The 15,503-nt window shown below is 43.0% G+C and overlaps 1 protein-coding gene across 4 annotated transcripts in view; it reads right to left on the bottom strand.

The window, feature by feature from the left end:
• JAG2 (jagged canonical Notch ligand 2) overlaps positions 1–15,503 on the bottom strand; it is a 142,209-nt gene that overhangs the window by 6,587 nt on the left and 120,119 nt on the right. For all 4 annotated transcript variants that reach the window (XM_074213477.1, XM_074213478.1, XM_074213479.1 and 1 more), the window contains 10 exons: positions 14,519–14,632; positions 13,314–13,427; positions 10,410–10,526; positions 9,002–9,029; positions 8,512–8,597; positions 6,473–6,586; positions 6,176–6,291; positions 5,473–5,721; positions 2,493–2,624; positions 87–243 (listed from right to left, as the gene is read on the bottom strand). In XM_074213477.1, the coding sequence (XP_074069578.1) occupies positions 87–243; positions 2,493–2,624; positions 5,473–5,721; positions 6,176–6,291; positions 6,473–6,586; positions 8,512–8,597; positions 9,002–9,029; positions 10,410–10,526; positions 13,314–13,427; positions 14,519–14,632 (1,227 nt within the window). The remainder of the gene's footprint in view (positions 1–86; positions 244–2,492; positions 2,625–5,472; positions 5,722–6,175; positions 6,292–6,472; positions 6,587–8,511; positions 8,598–9,001; positions 9,030–10,409; positions 10,527–13,313; positions 13,428–14,518; positions 14,633–15,503) is intronic.

Genomic DNA, 15,503 nt, shown 5'->3' with positions numbered 1-15,503 from the left:
ACATTATTTCAAGGCACCCAAAGAACTACTTCCATATGGGAAAGCTTTACTGAACATCTGAAGGAATGTCCACTTCCTTCACTCACCTGTGGAGGAGTTTCCCATCACCACAGTCTCCACCTTGACCTCGGTCACAGCAAGCAGCACAGTGCTATTCTCTGGCTTCGTTATAGCACTGACGATGGTATTTGCAGCATTCTGGATGAGGGTGTTATCTGGCTGATCCCGGGGCGGGCTGAAGGACTGTGGGACATAGTGAAGATGTCATTTAGCCTTCCAATACCAAGAACACGAGGCTGGTGGCCTGTTCAAGCCACAAAAGATCTTTACTATCACCAGGCTTAAAAAAATCTATTACCTTTATTGTCCCAAAACATGGCCTAAGTTTTTTCTGATTTTATCTACTAGAGATTGAACTATAGTACTGGATGAACAAGGGAAGAGCTTGCTGCCTGATCATCACTTTCATAACTAAAAATTTTATAACTTTTTATAATGCTATCAGCAAATCTTATAAAGCTCTGGAAATTATAGTTACCCACTGTGGCTTGCTGGCCAGAACAAAACTTGGGGTCGTTCTTATAGGAGCCTGAGGCAATTGTTATGAATCTAAATCTTAATCTGGTATCTTTTTCTCTCTCCTAAAATAGAATTACCAGAGGCAAGCATATGTCCCATTTCTTTTGGGAAGGGAAAGGAAGGTTAGCTCAGATGTTTCAGGTCTCCACTTCATCGGGTACCTGAAAGTCTTCACTCTCCAGGCTGGGAGGGTAGGAGTGGCCCAAACTGGCAGAGCCAAGCCCAGTTCCTTGCTGCTGTGATGTGACTGCTGTTCTGTGGCTGGCACCACTATTTACATGGTCTCCTGGGTTAAGATTCTTTTATCTCTGATTATCTCCTCTCCTTCATCTCTCATGCTCAGCTATTTGAATTCACCTCCAGAAAACGTTCCACATCCACAGCCTGCTCTTTATTCTTACTGTTTCTGGCTTTGTATAGACCACCATATCATCCACCTAGGCTACTGCAAGAGCTTCCTTTAAAAAGGCCTCTTAAATTCACTCTCCGACTTCAGATTCATTACCACTGCTAGACCAATTTTCCTTATACCAAGATCTCCTCACATCAGCCCTCCGCTCCAAAAATCTTTAGTGGCTCCCTGTGATCTATTGAGGAAAGCTCTTATCTCTTTACTAGTGATTTATAGCACTCTACTAACATTACCATGCCTTTTGAGTCTGTTTTTGTTTTACTTTTATCCTCATTTTTTGAGGAGTTGGCACAATGCAATAGTCACTAGACTTAGTATCAAAGGATCTGGGCTGAAATTTTAGTTTTTCCACTTAACAATGAGGGACCTTAGACAAGTCTCTATGGGCCACAGATTGTTCACCTGAAAATGATGGTCTGTTGGATGACCTATGTATCTATGATCTTATACTTATGCCAATAGTTTATTTATTCTTAGTGCTTTAAAACAATCTGTATTTCTCCATTTTTATGCTCATGCTATTCTATGTATAATATTTAATATTCATCTCCTGCATTCCTATCCCATCTTTTAAAATCATATTCAAATGCTCCCCTCTCTAGTAGGCCTTTCCTGATGATTCCCCCCTCAGGTAAAGACTTCTCAGACCTCACATGCTGCATTTTATATCTAATATACCAATGTACTTACATGTTTTATTCCCCCACTAGACAATAATAATAATAATAATAATAATAATAATATTAATGTTTGTTCTTCATTCTTTTTTTTTTAAGTTTTCGCTAGGCAATGGGGTTAAGTGGCTTGCCCAAGGCCACACAACTACGTAATTATTAAGCATCTGAGGCTGGATTTGAACTCAGATACTCCTGACTCCAGAGCCAGTGATCTATCCACTGTGCCACCAAGCTGCCCCTTGTCCTTCATTCTTAATTCACCTTTTTTTTAAGGTTTTTTTTGCAAGGCAATGGGGTTAAGTGGTTTCCCCAAGGCCACACAGCTAAGTAATTATTAAATGTCTGAGGCTGGATTTGAACTCAGGTACTCCTGACTCCAGGCTGGTGCTCTATCCACTGTGCTACTAGCTGCCCCTTGTCCTTCATTCTTGAAGAAGACCATGACATCAGGGAGGAGATGCCATGACATGCACATGAATTGGATTTGAGTGAGGGGGTGCTTCACTTTCTCCTCCAGAATCATAAACTCTTTGGGAAGCAACACATCTTAAACAAACTCTACCTCTTACAGTATCGAGCACAGTGCACATCCAGAACTTAACCAGATGTTGAATAAAAGCATCAGCTTCCATTTCATAAGAACACTGATCTCATCTGCGGCCCATACGCCTTGAACCCTTACTGGACCCCAGACAGATAGGCCCTATCTGCTATTTCAGGATATGCTGAGCCAGGAGGACGGAAGCTCCAACATCAAGGCAATCATGTCCAATGCGGGAGGGAGAAGACGCAGCTTCCCTCCCTCCAGGTCCTAGTGAACTCACAATGGCAACTTCCACAGCGTTCTCTGTAGAGGCTGACAGGTCACAGAGCAGAACCAGCAGGCCCTCCCGTGCTGCGGCCCTAGTGGCTGGCAGGTAGCGGATCCCTGAGCAGATGGCTCCCACGGTGGTACCCTGGGGTGGGGAAAGGAGAGCAAAGTTAGGAGGAGAGAGAAGAGGCTTATTCTACTAGTAGCCTGGATGGTCAAGTAGTGCCTTTCCCCATCTCTGACCATGCAAAGTCTAGGAGGGAGAGGACAGGAACACAGATGGGAGAATCTAGCAGAAATGGTAGCTCCTGGGTCTCTCTCCCTCCTCTGACCATGCAAGGAAGGAGAGGACGGGAACATAGATGCAGAGACACAGACAGCTACATTCTGTTGTTTTTATTTCTAAAAAGTACCTATGCCACTTCAGGTAAAGTATTTCTCTAATCTGGGAATGCCAGGGAGAGGATCAAATTCCTCTTCCATAAAATAAAGGGGTATACCTGATGACCTCTAACATTCCTTCTGGTTCTAAAATCCCTTATCCTATTGCTTACCAAGAATAAAGTGGCACGAGTATGCCAGTCTCTAGAGAAATGACTCCATTTCCCTAAGAATAGGGTTTCCTATAACTTTGTAGAAGCCCAGTCATTGTGTACAATTTAAGCCCATTCGTAATCTACAGATGCTGGCACAACGAGAATCTGTCCTGTGCTCTTCCCTAGGATGGGGGCTACTTGAGGATAAGGAATATAGGCTTGCTTCTTTCCCCAGTCCTCTTTTCATCCAACAAACATTAATTACTCTCTGAATGACCTACTTCATGGCAGGCAACGGGAAAAGCAGGTGTTCAATGAGGTGGAAGGGGATGCATCAGACACAGGAAGAAAGGAAGAAAATCGGTGGTCTTTCCTACCACATGGCCTTCACCCATAGGGAAAGAAAGCCTATAGGCAGAGAAGTTATAGGAAAGTAGATTTCTGTTCAATACAAACAAATTTCCTAACAACAAACAGTCATAGCTCAGGTGTCTGGTGCAACTCCTTCCTTTTGCAGAGGAAGAGACTGAAGTGCCTCAAAGTTAAGGGTCACACATACAGGAGGCGATCAGAAGCAGAATTTGAACCTTGGTCCTGATTCAAGAATGAACATCCACTAGGTTACCTTAGGGGAACCCTTAAGTTTCTTCCAACTCTGGAACTAATAATTCAGTTACTTGCTATGGGCAGGTCCTGTTTGATGTGCATTTGAAGGTTATTTTTCAATATTGTCCTTTGGAGGATAAACATGGATGGTTTTATCCAGAGATTTCCAACACTCAGTAAAAGCTCCCTACTTTAGATCAATTAAGAGAAGTTTTTAGCAAGGGGAGCCATCTGAATGACAGACTGCCTTCTTTTTTTTTTAGGTTTTTTGCAAGGCAAATGGAGTTAAGTGGCTTGCCCAAGGCCACACAGCTAGGTAATTATTAAGTGTCTGAGACCGGATTTGAACCCAGGTACTCCTGACTCCAGGGCCAGTGCTTTATCCACTGCGCCACCTAGCAGCCCCAACAGACTGCCTTCTAAGAAAGGTCTCAACCCTGGGCTAAATAGGGACCTAGAGACCCAGAGCAGTGCTGCACAACAGAGGACCTGCTTTAACGAAGAGATATAAATGAATCAACACAAATTTTATAACAAGCATAAAAAAAGCTGACTTCTGTTCCCAACTCTGGGTGAGACGACACAAACACTGCCAGGATAACAGGAAGAAGTTTGTACAACATTTCTCTTATAAGCTTGTTTATACTCTAATGGGTTCAGCAAATCCCTGATCCACAGAGAACAAAGGGCAACATCAGCTCAGCATCAGGGCTCATGGCCCTAAACCATATATTAGTGAAATCCAATCTAATTAACAAGGACTCAGTGTTCTGGGATATAGAACTTATTACCAAATTTCCTCAGCTTCAAAATCACTACCTCCCTTTTCTCAGATTTCTTCTCATTATTGTGAGGATTCTATGTGATATTGAACATGAAAGAACGTTGTAACTGTGAAGCACTATAGAAACGAATTAGTGATGCACACACGGAGAGTGAGGAGAAATGAGAAAGCTTGTCACAACATGTAGTATAGGAAAAAGAGAATTAGCCTTAGAGGGAGAACAGAAATCAAATTCTGGCTTCTGAATTTATGAACAGATGCCATAGAAATGGAAAATCATTATTTTTCTCATATTAAAAAGTGATAAAATGATGTTAGTTGGTTGTTTATTTTTACCCCCAAACCTTAGAAGAAATTCTCAAAAGGAAAAAATAAAAACCACAAAACCAGCCTGTCCCTTGCCAGTCTTTTCGCTTGCTAAACATCTCACATATTCTGAGGGCACTACCAGTGACCCCTGGAAGTAGAAGTTCCCAAAAGTTAGAAGATAAATGGCATCACATGCATTCACAACCAGACTCTGACAGAAACCTAGAACTCTGAACTAAGTTGTATCATCAAACCCATGTCCAAGGAGAAGGAGGTCAGGATTTAATTGATCCCCCCCCCCTTTTTTGGTTTTTGCAAGGTAATGGAGATAAGTGACTTGCCCAAGGTCACAAAGCTAGGCAATTATTAAGTGAATGAGGCCAGATTTGAACTCAGGTCCTCTTGACTCTAGGGCCAATGCTCTCTCCACTATGCACCACCTAGCTGCCCCATTCATCCCTTTCTTTAAACTCTCAGAACGGCCTTCCAAGCAAAGAGAAATTAAGTTTGTTCTATTTGAGCTCAGAGGATAGCATCAGGAGCAAGGGTGGTATAGAGGAACAGATTTCAGCTTGATGTAAGGAAAATATTTTTCATAACTGTTCTATCTGTAATGGAAAAGTACTGCTACTCAAGATAATGAACTCTGTTACTGGAAGTATTGCAGGCAAGAAGGTTATATGATCCTATGAGACTGAAACAGACTCCAGCTGCCAGTTCCCTAGGTTTGATACTTTCTGATGGGAAGGGTACCATACCTGGGGCACTTTGTCCCGGTTAAAGATGAGAGTGATCTTGGCACAATTATTCCCCAGGTGTCCAGAATTAGGTTGGCATGAGGTGCTTGGGACAATAGCCTCCACTGGGCTGCACTCCCCCCAAGATGCACAAGGAGGCTGCAGGCATTTGGGGTAGGCTCTCTCCAGGCAGTCCTGGCCTCGTGGACACTGATCCTCCGTGTAGTCTGGGTGTCTAGGTAAAAGACAGGGCTTTCTCCCACACCATACCTGAAGGGAGAGACAGACACAGACACAGGCACAGACAGACACATCAGTACTGGATTTTTCACCAATGGTTAAAACAACTTCCAGGTCCATTTAAAAACATCAGCCCTATTTCTTTTGTGTCAGTGAGATCTAATGGAAATGACAAAAAGTACTAGAACTAGATAAGTCAGGAGGTCTAGCCTCAGAACCTGGCCAGAAATGACAAAAAAAAAAAAAAAAAAAAAAAGCACTAGAACTGGAAGTCAGGAGGTCTGGGCTCCAGTTCCAATGCTGACACTTAATTACTGGCCTCTTGGATAAGTAACAGCCTATATCTCAGGTGTCTCCATTCTTTTAACAGTAAAAAGAAGAGCAGGGACCAGGTGATCTCAAACTCACCCTCCCATTTTCTAAGTATGATCCTAGAACACAAGAATGGGGTGGGGTCTGGCACCCACCCAGGGCCCCTCCTTACTGTGCTGCAGTCGGTGCGGCCATCCACGCAGTGGCATGTGTTACACTCCTCGGTCCATTTGCTGCCATGTGGGAATGACATACCCTGCGACCAGCAGGATTTCCCAAAGCCGATCACTGAGAATGGAGGAAGACAAACGTTAAATATTTACATTCAACCATAACATGTATTTAAAAAATGTCACTGAGAAGCAAGCCCCAAAGCAGCCATGTCCTGTACTGAGACCCTGGCCAGAGGCCTGAGGTATAGGAAAGCTGCCCCTTTGTCTGCCTCCAGCTTTGAAATGTGAACCCTCACCTTCCTGGCATCTTTTCCCAGCTCTCCCAGGGGGACAGATGCACTGGTACCCATTGATTTCATCCACACAGGTGGCCCCATAGGCACACGGGGAGGACTGACACTCATCAATGTCTGCAAGACAAATAGAACAAATCCCATTTCTAGAGAAGTTTACAGAGCACTCTTCTGAAAACAACCCTGCAGGGCACAGGAAGATGCTAGGACATAGAGGCGTGATGCTCATTTCTCAGGTGAAACTGAGGGTCAAAGATGGAATGACCTGCCCGTGGGAACAACTGTCCAACTTGCAGCAGGTATCTTCCAGGGAAGGCAGACACATGGTTGGCCATTTCCCAGGGAAAAGGTGGGGATTAACAGGGGAGGCTCTGCTTCTCATCTGAGGACCAGAAGCCGTAGCGTTCAGGGTCTGAAGCTCCAGGCTTCTGTTCTCAATCTTCCTCATAACGGAGAGCCTCCAGCAAGTAGTTGGGAGTCTCGGGCTCTGCCAGCAGACCACAGACAATACAATGAGGGAACAAGCCTTGGGTTAACCTCAGAATCTTCCCCTTTCAGATTTTCTGGGTGCAGTAAGAAAAAGGTTTGGAAAGCACCACAAATGACCGCCTCAGTGAAACAGCCCTTATTTTAATAATGTAGGACCCCTGCCCAAGTGGGCTTTACCCTCCACCTTTCTCATCTGACCTTGTCCCTTCGACAGTCACTGGGGGACGCCCCAAGGATGGTGCTTAGCCCTTGGTCAAGGCAACAACACTAGTATGGTTGCTGCACCCATCCAGGAAGGGGGAACTTGCTATAAATGAGGCCTGTGAGCATAAGGGAAGCCAGCCAGACATCGAGGACACCAGCCACTGTGAGTGCCTGGACAGCCACTCTCAACCTCATCCACCAAGTTGCTTATGGTTCAGTATAAAGACAACTGGGAATCAGGATGACAAAACAAGACAGTGGAATGTAACTGAAAACAAGTGAATGACAGCAGCAAATAAACGTTTAATAAGTTCCTGCAAAATGCTAATATGCCAAAAATAGGATGCAAAGAAAGGGCAAAGGTTCTCCAGGAGGTCCTGGTCTAACAGGGGAGACCTGAAAACAACTCTGTGCAAGTGAGACCCAGACAGGAGAAGCTGAAAAGTATCCACAGGGAATGGCACGAAAATTAAAGGGCAAGAACAAAGATTCCCTGAAGGTAGAACTTGAGGGATGGCAGGAGATGAACAAGTAGGGAGAGGGTACAAGGCAGGAAGGGGTGTGTCATATTGCATCCTATGCTCTTTTATTTAAGAGAGGAGGAAACTACTTGCCTAAGGTCACACAGTTCTTGTCCTTGGTGACTGAAAAAGACCAAAATGACCCTGCTGTGTCTGAGACAAATTGTAGCGCATCTACCTGTGCCTGCTCTGCCCAGTACACAGTTTACGGATTCTAACCCAGGTCTCTGAACCCTAATGTGCTTTTGCTGCCACCTCACCGGAGTGCCAGTCTCAGTATTCCATAATTCACTACACAACCTAGAACAGGATCCTTCTCTCTGGACCAGATTCCTTGTGTGTAAAAGATAGGGACTGAAGAAATGAGATCTGCTGTCCCTTCAACTTCCAGCAAGCCTTAATCCACTAGGTGGGTGAGACCTGGAACAATTTCTAAGTGGTTGTGCCTCAGGGAGACATTTCTCCCCAGAATCTGTTTCCTCATCTGTGTTACAGGAGTGAGAACAAACCCTGTTGCCAACTCTGCTGGGGTTGATGTGAGGATCCAGTGAAATTTTTGTCAATCATGAACAAATGGGAAGGTTGATCATATACATACTCTTTGGGTCTCCTTCAGACAGGTACTCTTTAAGGGAAATAACATTTCATGGAGGCACGTGCTGCTAGAGCCCTTTGCCATTCCACAAGGATTGGAGTGAGGGATGGGAGCAGAGGATTAGACTTATCAGATACTCCATAATGCAGAAGAGAGAAATGCAAGGGATGTTAAAATTACCTGGAAAAAGAAATTAAAGCTCAGAGAGGAGAAAGTTTAGCCTTTGTACTCACTGATTCGGCAGTCGGGACCAGCAAACCCTGGGGCACAATTACAACGAAACCAATTCACTCCATCCACACAGATGCCTCCGTTGTAGCTGCAAAACACAAGCCCCCCCACCCCAATCCATGAGCATCAAACCAATCCTGAGGCTGCAGGAACCACACGCTCAAGGCCTTTCCTCCAACACTTGCTTCTTATGCTGCTCTTCATTTGCACCATTTCTAGTCTCTGTTTCATTGTTCCTCTAATAATGCTCATTCTTGGATTCCTCTCTTCATAATAAGCTACTATGTTAGCATTCTTTCTAATTAAGCCTCTGTTAATTAAGTCACATACTTCTCCCTGTGAGCAGAGGACCCTAGCTCTGCTCTTTTGGGGAAACCCTTGCTCAAGGAGGGTTCTTGACTAATGACTCTGGGCTGATCTCTCTACCTGTTAGAGGGAGATATACTTTCCCTAAAGATCCACCTCCCCATAGGTTAACCCAGGGATACTCACCATGGGTGAGGGTTGCAGTCATTTGTATCTGAGAAAGAGAGAGAAAGGAAAAAAGGAAAGAAGTATAAGAGAACAGTTTTTTTTTTTTTAAACAATGAGGGAGTTCAAGCTATAGGACAGAACAGTCACAAAATACTGAATTCCTCCTACAACCAATGATCTGTGCTCAGCAGTGGAGACCCCAAAAGTAGGAAGTTCCTACCCTCAAATAGTTAAGAATCTTTGCCAAGGGTTCTAAAGTCTTGATTGGGAAACAGACAGATACTGGAGTGTACAGTATAAAAGGGATTATTCAAGTACTGACAAGACTAGACTAAGCCCCCTCTCTGATCCTTTCCATTAACTGGAAGCAATCGGTGTCAGGGTCATAGGATGGATTTTTACTGTTCCTAGTGTGGGGAACTGCATTCCAGGAATATTACATTAGTGTCTAAACAGCTTAATCAAAGAATAACCCAAGCAAAGAAGCAGATTTAACCTCCAATAGGAGTGAGTGGGCTTTTGGTTGGGAGAAAATAGGAGAGAGAGAGAGATCAGCATAAATCTAAAATAAAGTGACTCTTCTTGACTTGGCTAACAGTGTTTAGTGGGATGGTGAAGGGAACTAATTCCAGATGGATGAGTCAGACCTTAGGACCTCCCCCCCCCACCCAAGGCATCACCTTTCTGCCTTCAAATTGAGGAAAAGTACAGATCATTTAAACCTTATTTGCCTCAGTTTCCTCACCTGCAAAATGAGCTAGAGAAAGAAATGGCAAATTACTCCAGTATCTTTGTCAAGAAAATCCCAAATGGGATCATGGAGAATTGGATGCAACTGACAACAACTGAACGACAGCAACAACAAATTGCGATCATCATTTTTATTATCTGCACCTCTCTGCCCTCCTGAATACATAGGCCTTTGCTGGACCACTGTTATTTACTATACCAGTTCACTGCTTCCATCACCACGAGGGAGCCAAGGACAGTAAATGGCCTAAAAGCCACAACTGGTTCCAAGTTGGATTTTGATAAGAAAGCTAGAGGGCATTTTACAGAGAATGACTTCAGATTCTGGAGACATTGATGGGAGTTAGTTAGGATCATGGTGTGTTTGGGGGACAGGATTAGGGTTTGAAGATTCCATAAAGCCTCTCAATAAATAATCCTCTAGAAGGAAGCAGGGAGAATATCCATGGTAGCCCTTCCTACAAAGGGCTTCCAGAATTTCAAAGTGTATTCTCTGTAGTAAGCCTCTCAAGGGGTGAGGATGGAAAAAATTAAAGTTCAATCCAGTCATAGTTAGGGGGCTTTACTCTTAAATGAATTGTCTGCTCCCCTCTCTTATTTCAGCATAGGGACCAAAGAACATAATACAATGGAGGGAGAAGATATAGGAAAGAGGAACAGAAAAGTCTAGACTTACTTTGGGTGCATGTACGGCCTTCCCAACCATCTTTGCAGATGCAGGAAAAAGAATCACCACTGCCCACACACGTGCCGCCATTCATGCATGGGTTCGGGAGACAACTGCTATTCCTGGCTATGAGGGAAGACACATTTCAGTTTCCTGAAAAGAAGAGGGTCATAGAGCCCTCTCACTCATCTGATCTGATCTTCCCAGTCTTGTCACCCTTTATTCCAGATCACAGATAGGATTGAGAGATCTAGAACTGAAAGGGCACTAAGTCTTAGGGTTGTTAAGAGATCTGTTTGAGATCACACCTATAGGATTCCAAACCAGGTTCCGATTCCAACATCATTCTTCTTTCCATTTTGCCACATTTGGTGCAGCAGAATCTAGACATCACCACTTCATAGACCTATGCATCCTCTTGGGATGAGGAATTGATGAGATATGGGCAGGGGACTCTGTGAAATTCTGACATACTCAATTGAAAATGAGAGTGAGGAGTCAGTCACAGATTCTACTCCAAAACCCTGGTTTACCAATAGCTTTCAATTTTCTCACCTATAAAAATCAAGGAGTTGGTCTTGATCATTTTTTAAAATTTATTTTATTTTTAATTTATAAAATAAATCAAGTAGAAAAAAGGCTGCATTTGAAACTACACATCTATTAAATACAACTTACTAATCTTTTTAAATATTTAATAAAGTTATCAAGTCACTTTTTCTTTTTTTTAACCCTCAATTTCTCCGGTGTCTTTCCAGCTCTAAATATTCTAATCCCAATGATCATTGTTGGAAGAATTCTCTGAAGGGGCAACACTATTACACTGTTGGTGGAGCTGTGAACTCATCCAACTCATTCAACCTTTCTGGAGAGCAATTTGGAACTATGCCCAAAGGGCAACAAAAATGTGCATACCCTTTGACCCAGCAATGCCACTACTGGGTCTATACCCTGAAGAGATGAGGAAAAAGGGTAAAAACATCACTTGTACAAAAATATTCATAGCAGCCCTGTTTGTGGTGGCAAAGAATTGGAAATCAAGTAAATGTCCTTCAATTGGAATGGCTTAACAAATTGTGGCATATGTATGTCATGGAACACTATTGTTCTATTAGAAACCAGGGATGGGAATTCAGGGAAGCCTGGAGGGATTTGCATGAACTGAAGCTGAGTGAGATGAGCAGAACCAGAAAAACACTGTACACCCTAACAGCAACATGGGGGTGATGATCAACCTTGAAGGACTTGCTCAATCCATCAGTGAAACAATCAGGGACAATTTGGGGCTGTCTGTGATGGAGAATACCATCTGTATCCAGAGAAACAACTGTGGAGTTTGAACAAAGACCAAGGGCTATTAACTTTAATTTAGGAAAAAAAACCCTGATATCTTATTGTCTGATCTTGCTATCTCTTATACTTTTATGTTTCTTCCTTAAGGATGTGATTTCTCTCTCATCACATTCAATTTGGATCAACGTATACCATGGAAACAATGTAAAGCTTGGCAAACTGCCTTCTGTGGGGGGTGGGGGGAGGGAAGTAAGATTAGGGGAAAAATTGTAAAACTCAAAATAAATAAAATCTTTTAAGAGTAAATATTCTAATCCCAGGGTCTTTGCTATATGTTAAATCATCATACACAACTTCCAATGTGCTTGGCGCTTGTTCAACTATGGCAAAAGTGGGAGGACAAAGAAGGAATAACAAGACTACCACTTTATTCTGCAATTTAAGTTTTGTCAAGTAATGTCCTCCTAATTACCCTATGAAGGATAACTGTTTTTCCCATTTTATGGAGGAAACAAATTTTGATAGGTTAAGTGACTGGTCAACTAAGTTGAGTAGTCACCCAACAAAGAAGCATCTTAAATGGCATTTGACTGCCTCAAGAACTACCTAGGTCTTGGGTTCATATTTTGTCTGGGGAAATCCCGTTATGAGAACATTTAGAAACTGCGGTCATTATCTGAGAGAAGTACAGATTCAATCTAAGGATAGGGATATTAATAGTATGATGTCCAGGAGACAAATGATAGCTAGGTTTCTTCAGTCCCTTTTAGTTCTGAAGTCTGGGCTTATGGTACCAATTCACAAAACAAACAAGGCAAAAAGGCAGGAGACATCATTAAGTGCTGAAATACCAGCAGTTATATCTATTACTTTTTATAGTTCAGAATTACTCTCAGAAGTTTATCAAGGCGAGACCAGTGTGATCTGGAGTGATCAAGAAAGGCTTCTTAAGCAAGTGGGGTTTGAAAGAGGTATTGCATTTAGAAGGACAGAGGAGAAGGTATATCAGAATACACCCTATGGTGTCAGATGAAGTATACAACACTGCAAAAAGGCATATCCGTGATGGACAGAGAGTGAGGATGATGAGGGGAAAGGAACAATATGGTGTTAGGTAAGCACAATGTAGTGTTATATAAAGAGAAGAGGCAATGTGTAAACAGTACAGAGCAATCCTGGTGTCAAGACCTGGATCCAAGTCTTGCTTCTGATGCATATTGGCCACATATCTGGCCAGGAACCTAGCCTCTCATTAAGATAATTCTTAGATTTTTAAGGTACAGAAAATCTGTCAGCTGCATTAGTTAAAGATGCTCTTTACATCAATATCACAGGCCAGGACACTCAAAAAAAAAAAAAAACCAAGAAGAAAAAAAGAAACAAAAGAAAACAAAGAAAGAAAGGTCTGGTGTTGAGATTTGTGGATTTCAGTTCTAGCTTTCCTTCCACAGGCCCTGGACTTAACCAAAATAAAAGAATTGGACTTGATCTATACCATTCATACTAGTTCTAAATTCTATATTCTAATGAAGATGGCCTCAAAGCCTAGTCTCCCACCTTCTTATATTGTTCCCCACCAAGGCTTACCTTCTTTACCCCACTCCCCCCAGGCCCAGGTACCTGTGTTACAGGTGCTGCCCTTCCATTCTGGGGGACATATGCACCGGAAAGTGTCTCCACTGTCATAGCACGTGCCACCGTTGCTGCATGTGTTGGCATCACACTGGTACTCACCTAGGAACAAACATGAGATGCTTGGCAATGCCTTGCCATTAGAGGGCTCTCAACCTGGTCTGTGACCTACAGGGGCAACCCCAGTTTAGTGGGATTAGTGGGAGAGACTCCTAATCCATACATGATTGCCAAATAACATAGAGGTCGAACCAAGTCATCCACATCCTCTCACACAGTTCCCATTAATTCCAAAGGAATTCTCTGAAGGGGCTACAAAAGTGAGGTGAGATGTCAACCCTTGATGCTACAAGAATGGAAGCTCAGATAATCACAGTATGTCCGGGATCCCACCTTGCTGCTGGCCCCAGATTTCCTCTCTCCTGGTCTCTGAGGACAGATGTCATCACCCTGCAGTTTACTATGTCCAGGGTAAAAGTAAGGCAAGTTTATCATATACCACGAAGAAGAGAACAGCTGAACAGTAAAAATCATTTGATGGAGCTTTTTTGGCCCATGTTTTAATTCTCTACCCATGCATTAGAGTGAGGCAGGCTACACAGAAACAGAAGATGATTCTAGAATAGTTCAGGATGATTCATGGAAGAGAGAAATTTTTAGGTTTGTTCTAGAAGATTAAGGACCATATTGCCATAAGACTCAGGCCAGGGACCAGAGATAGAACTGGAAGGAGGGAGGCTGAATAGACCAGTCATCAATCAAAGGTAAGTGCTTTCTGTTGTTGAAACCATATCATTCCTGATATAGTAGTAACCATTGGTAGTAGCCAGGTCTTTGTTCTTAGATGTTGGGAGAGCCAACTTCAGCTATCTCACCTTCCCCACAGGCCATGGGGAATCAGGCACCATCTGGCTGTTGTGAGGTATCCTTGCAGAAATCCCAAGACAGGTCAAATAAAAACCAATTTTTAAGCCCAGTTTCCATTAACTTCTATAGCTCTGACCTGTATCCCTGACTCTGGGAGGGGCATATCCTCAGCCCAATGTCCCAGACAAAACCATCAGCTCACCCCTGGAATGATTTCAGTCACATTTTCTTGTCAAAGCTCATTTTTCAAACTCTGAGATTTAGCAGGTGATGGAGGAAGAAGAATGAGGATGGGGAATGCAGAGGGTTAAAAGAACTAAACTTACGTGAGTGGCAAGTCTTGCCCTTCCAACCATCTCGACATTCACAGTAGAAATCGTTCACCAAGTCAATGCAGTGGCCCCCATTATGGCATGGGTCAGGGAAGCAGTCATTCAAATCTGGAGAGATGATGGGGGAAGGGGAGAGGAGGGGACAAATAAGCAAGGTTCCATGCTGATAAGGAATCTGGGGATAGGTGTGTAGAAGTTGAAGGATGAACCAGGGCTGGGATGCAGAGGGGAAGCCTAGGAAGACTGTGACCCAGGAGCAGGCAAAGTGTGTGATCTGGTACTGGGTCTGGTAGCTGCCCACCTCTCCCTATGAAGGACTGGGAATGCAAACAAGCCTCCTGTCAAACCCTGCAAGTGGCAGGGGTGTGATAAATGTTATAAAATTAAATTATTTAAATATCCAATTGTTCACTACCCTGTTTATCTGGGTGATTTCTTTGGCTCTTCTCTTTTTTTAAAAAAGTAATTTACTGATATTATATTCCTTTTCTTCTTTTCTGATACTACTTTCTTTTATTTTTTAGGTTTTTTTTTTTTTTGCAAGGCAATGGGGTTAAGTGGCTTGCCCAAGGCCACACAGCTAGGTAATTATTAAGTGTCTGAGGCCAAATTTGAACTCAGGTACTCCTGACTCCTGGGCTGGTGCTCTATCCACTGTGCCACCTAGCTGCCCCTCTATACTACTTTCACTACACCTCCACTATAAAATGCAACACTCTCCAAAAATAAAAATAAAAGTCCTTCAGTGAAGCCAAAAAAAAAAAAGATATATGGAACAAATGTAAACACTGAATATGTCTGAAGACATTTATCTTATTCTGCAACCTAGTCTATTTTCTGTGAGGAGAGGTGGGAAGTATGATTGACCATCAATCTTCTAAGATTGACTGATCATGGCACTATTCATAGTCCTTAGGTTTTTGAAAGTTACGTTTTCTTCACAAAAATTATAGTCTCTATAAATTGTGCTTCTGGTTCT

The sequence above is a fragment of the Macrotis lagotis genome, chromosome 1, assembly GCF_037893015.1.
Source record: "Macrotis lagotis isolate mMagLag1 chromosome 1, bilby.v1.9.chrom.fasta, whole genome shotgun sequence".
Lineage (NCBI taxonomy): Eukaryota > Metazoa > Chordata > Mammalia > Peramelemorphia > Peramelidae > Macrotis > Macrotis lagotis.
This window is presented reverse-complemented; position numbering and strand designations above follow the sequence as displayed.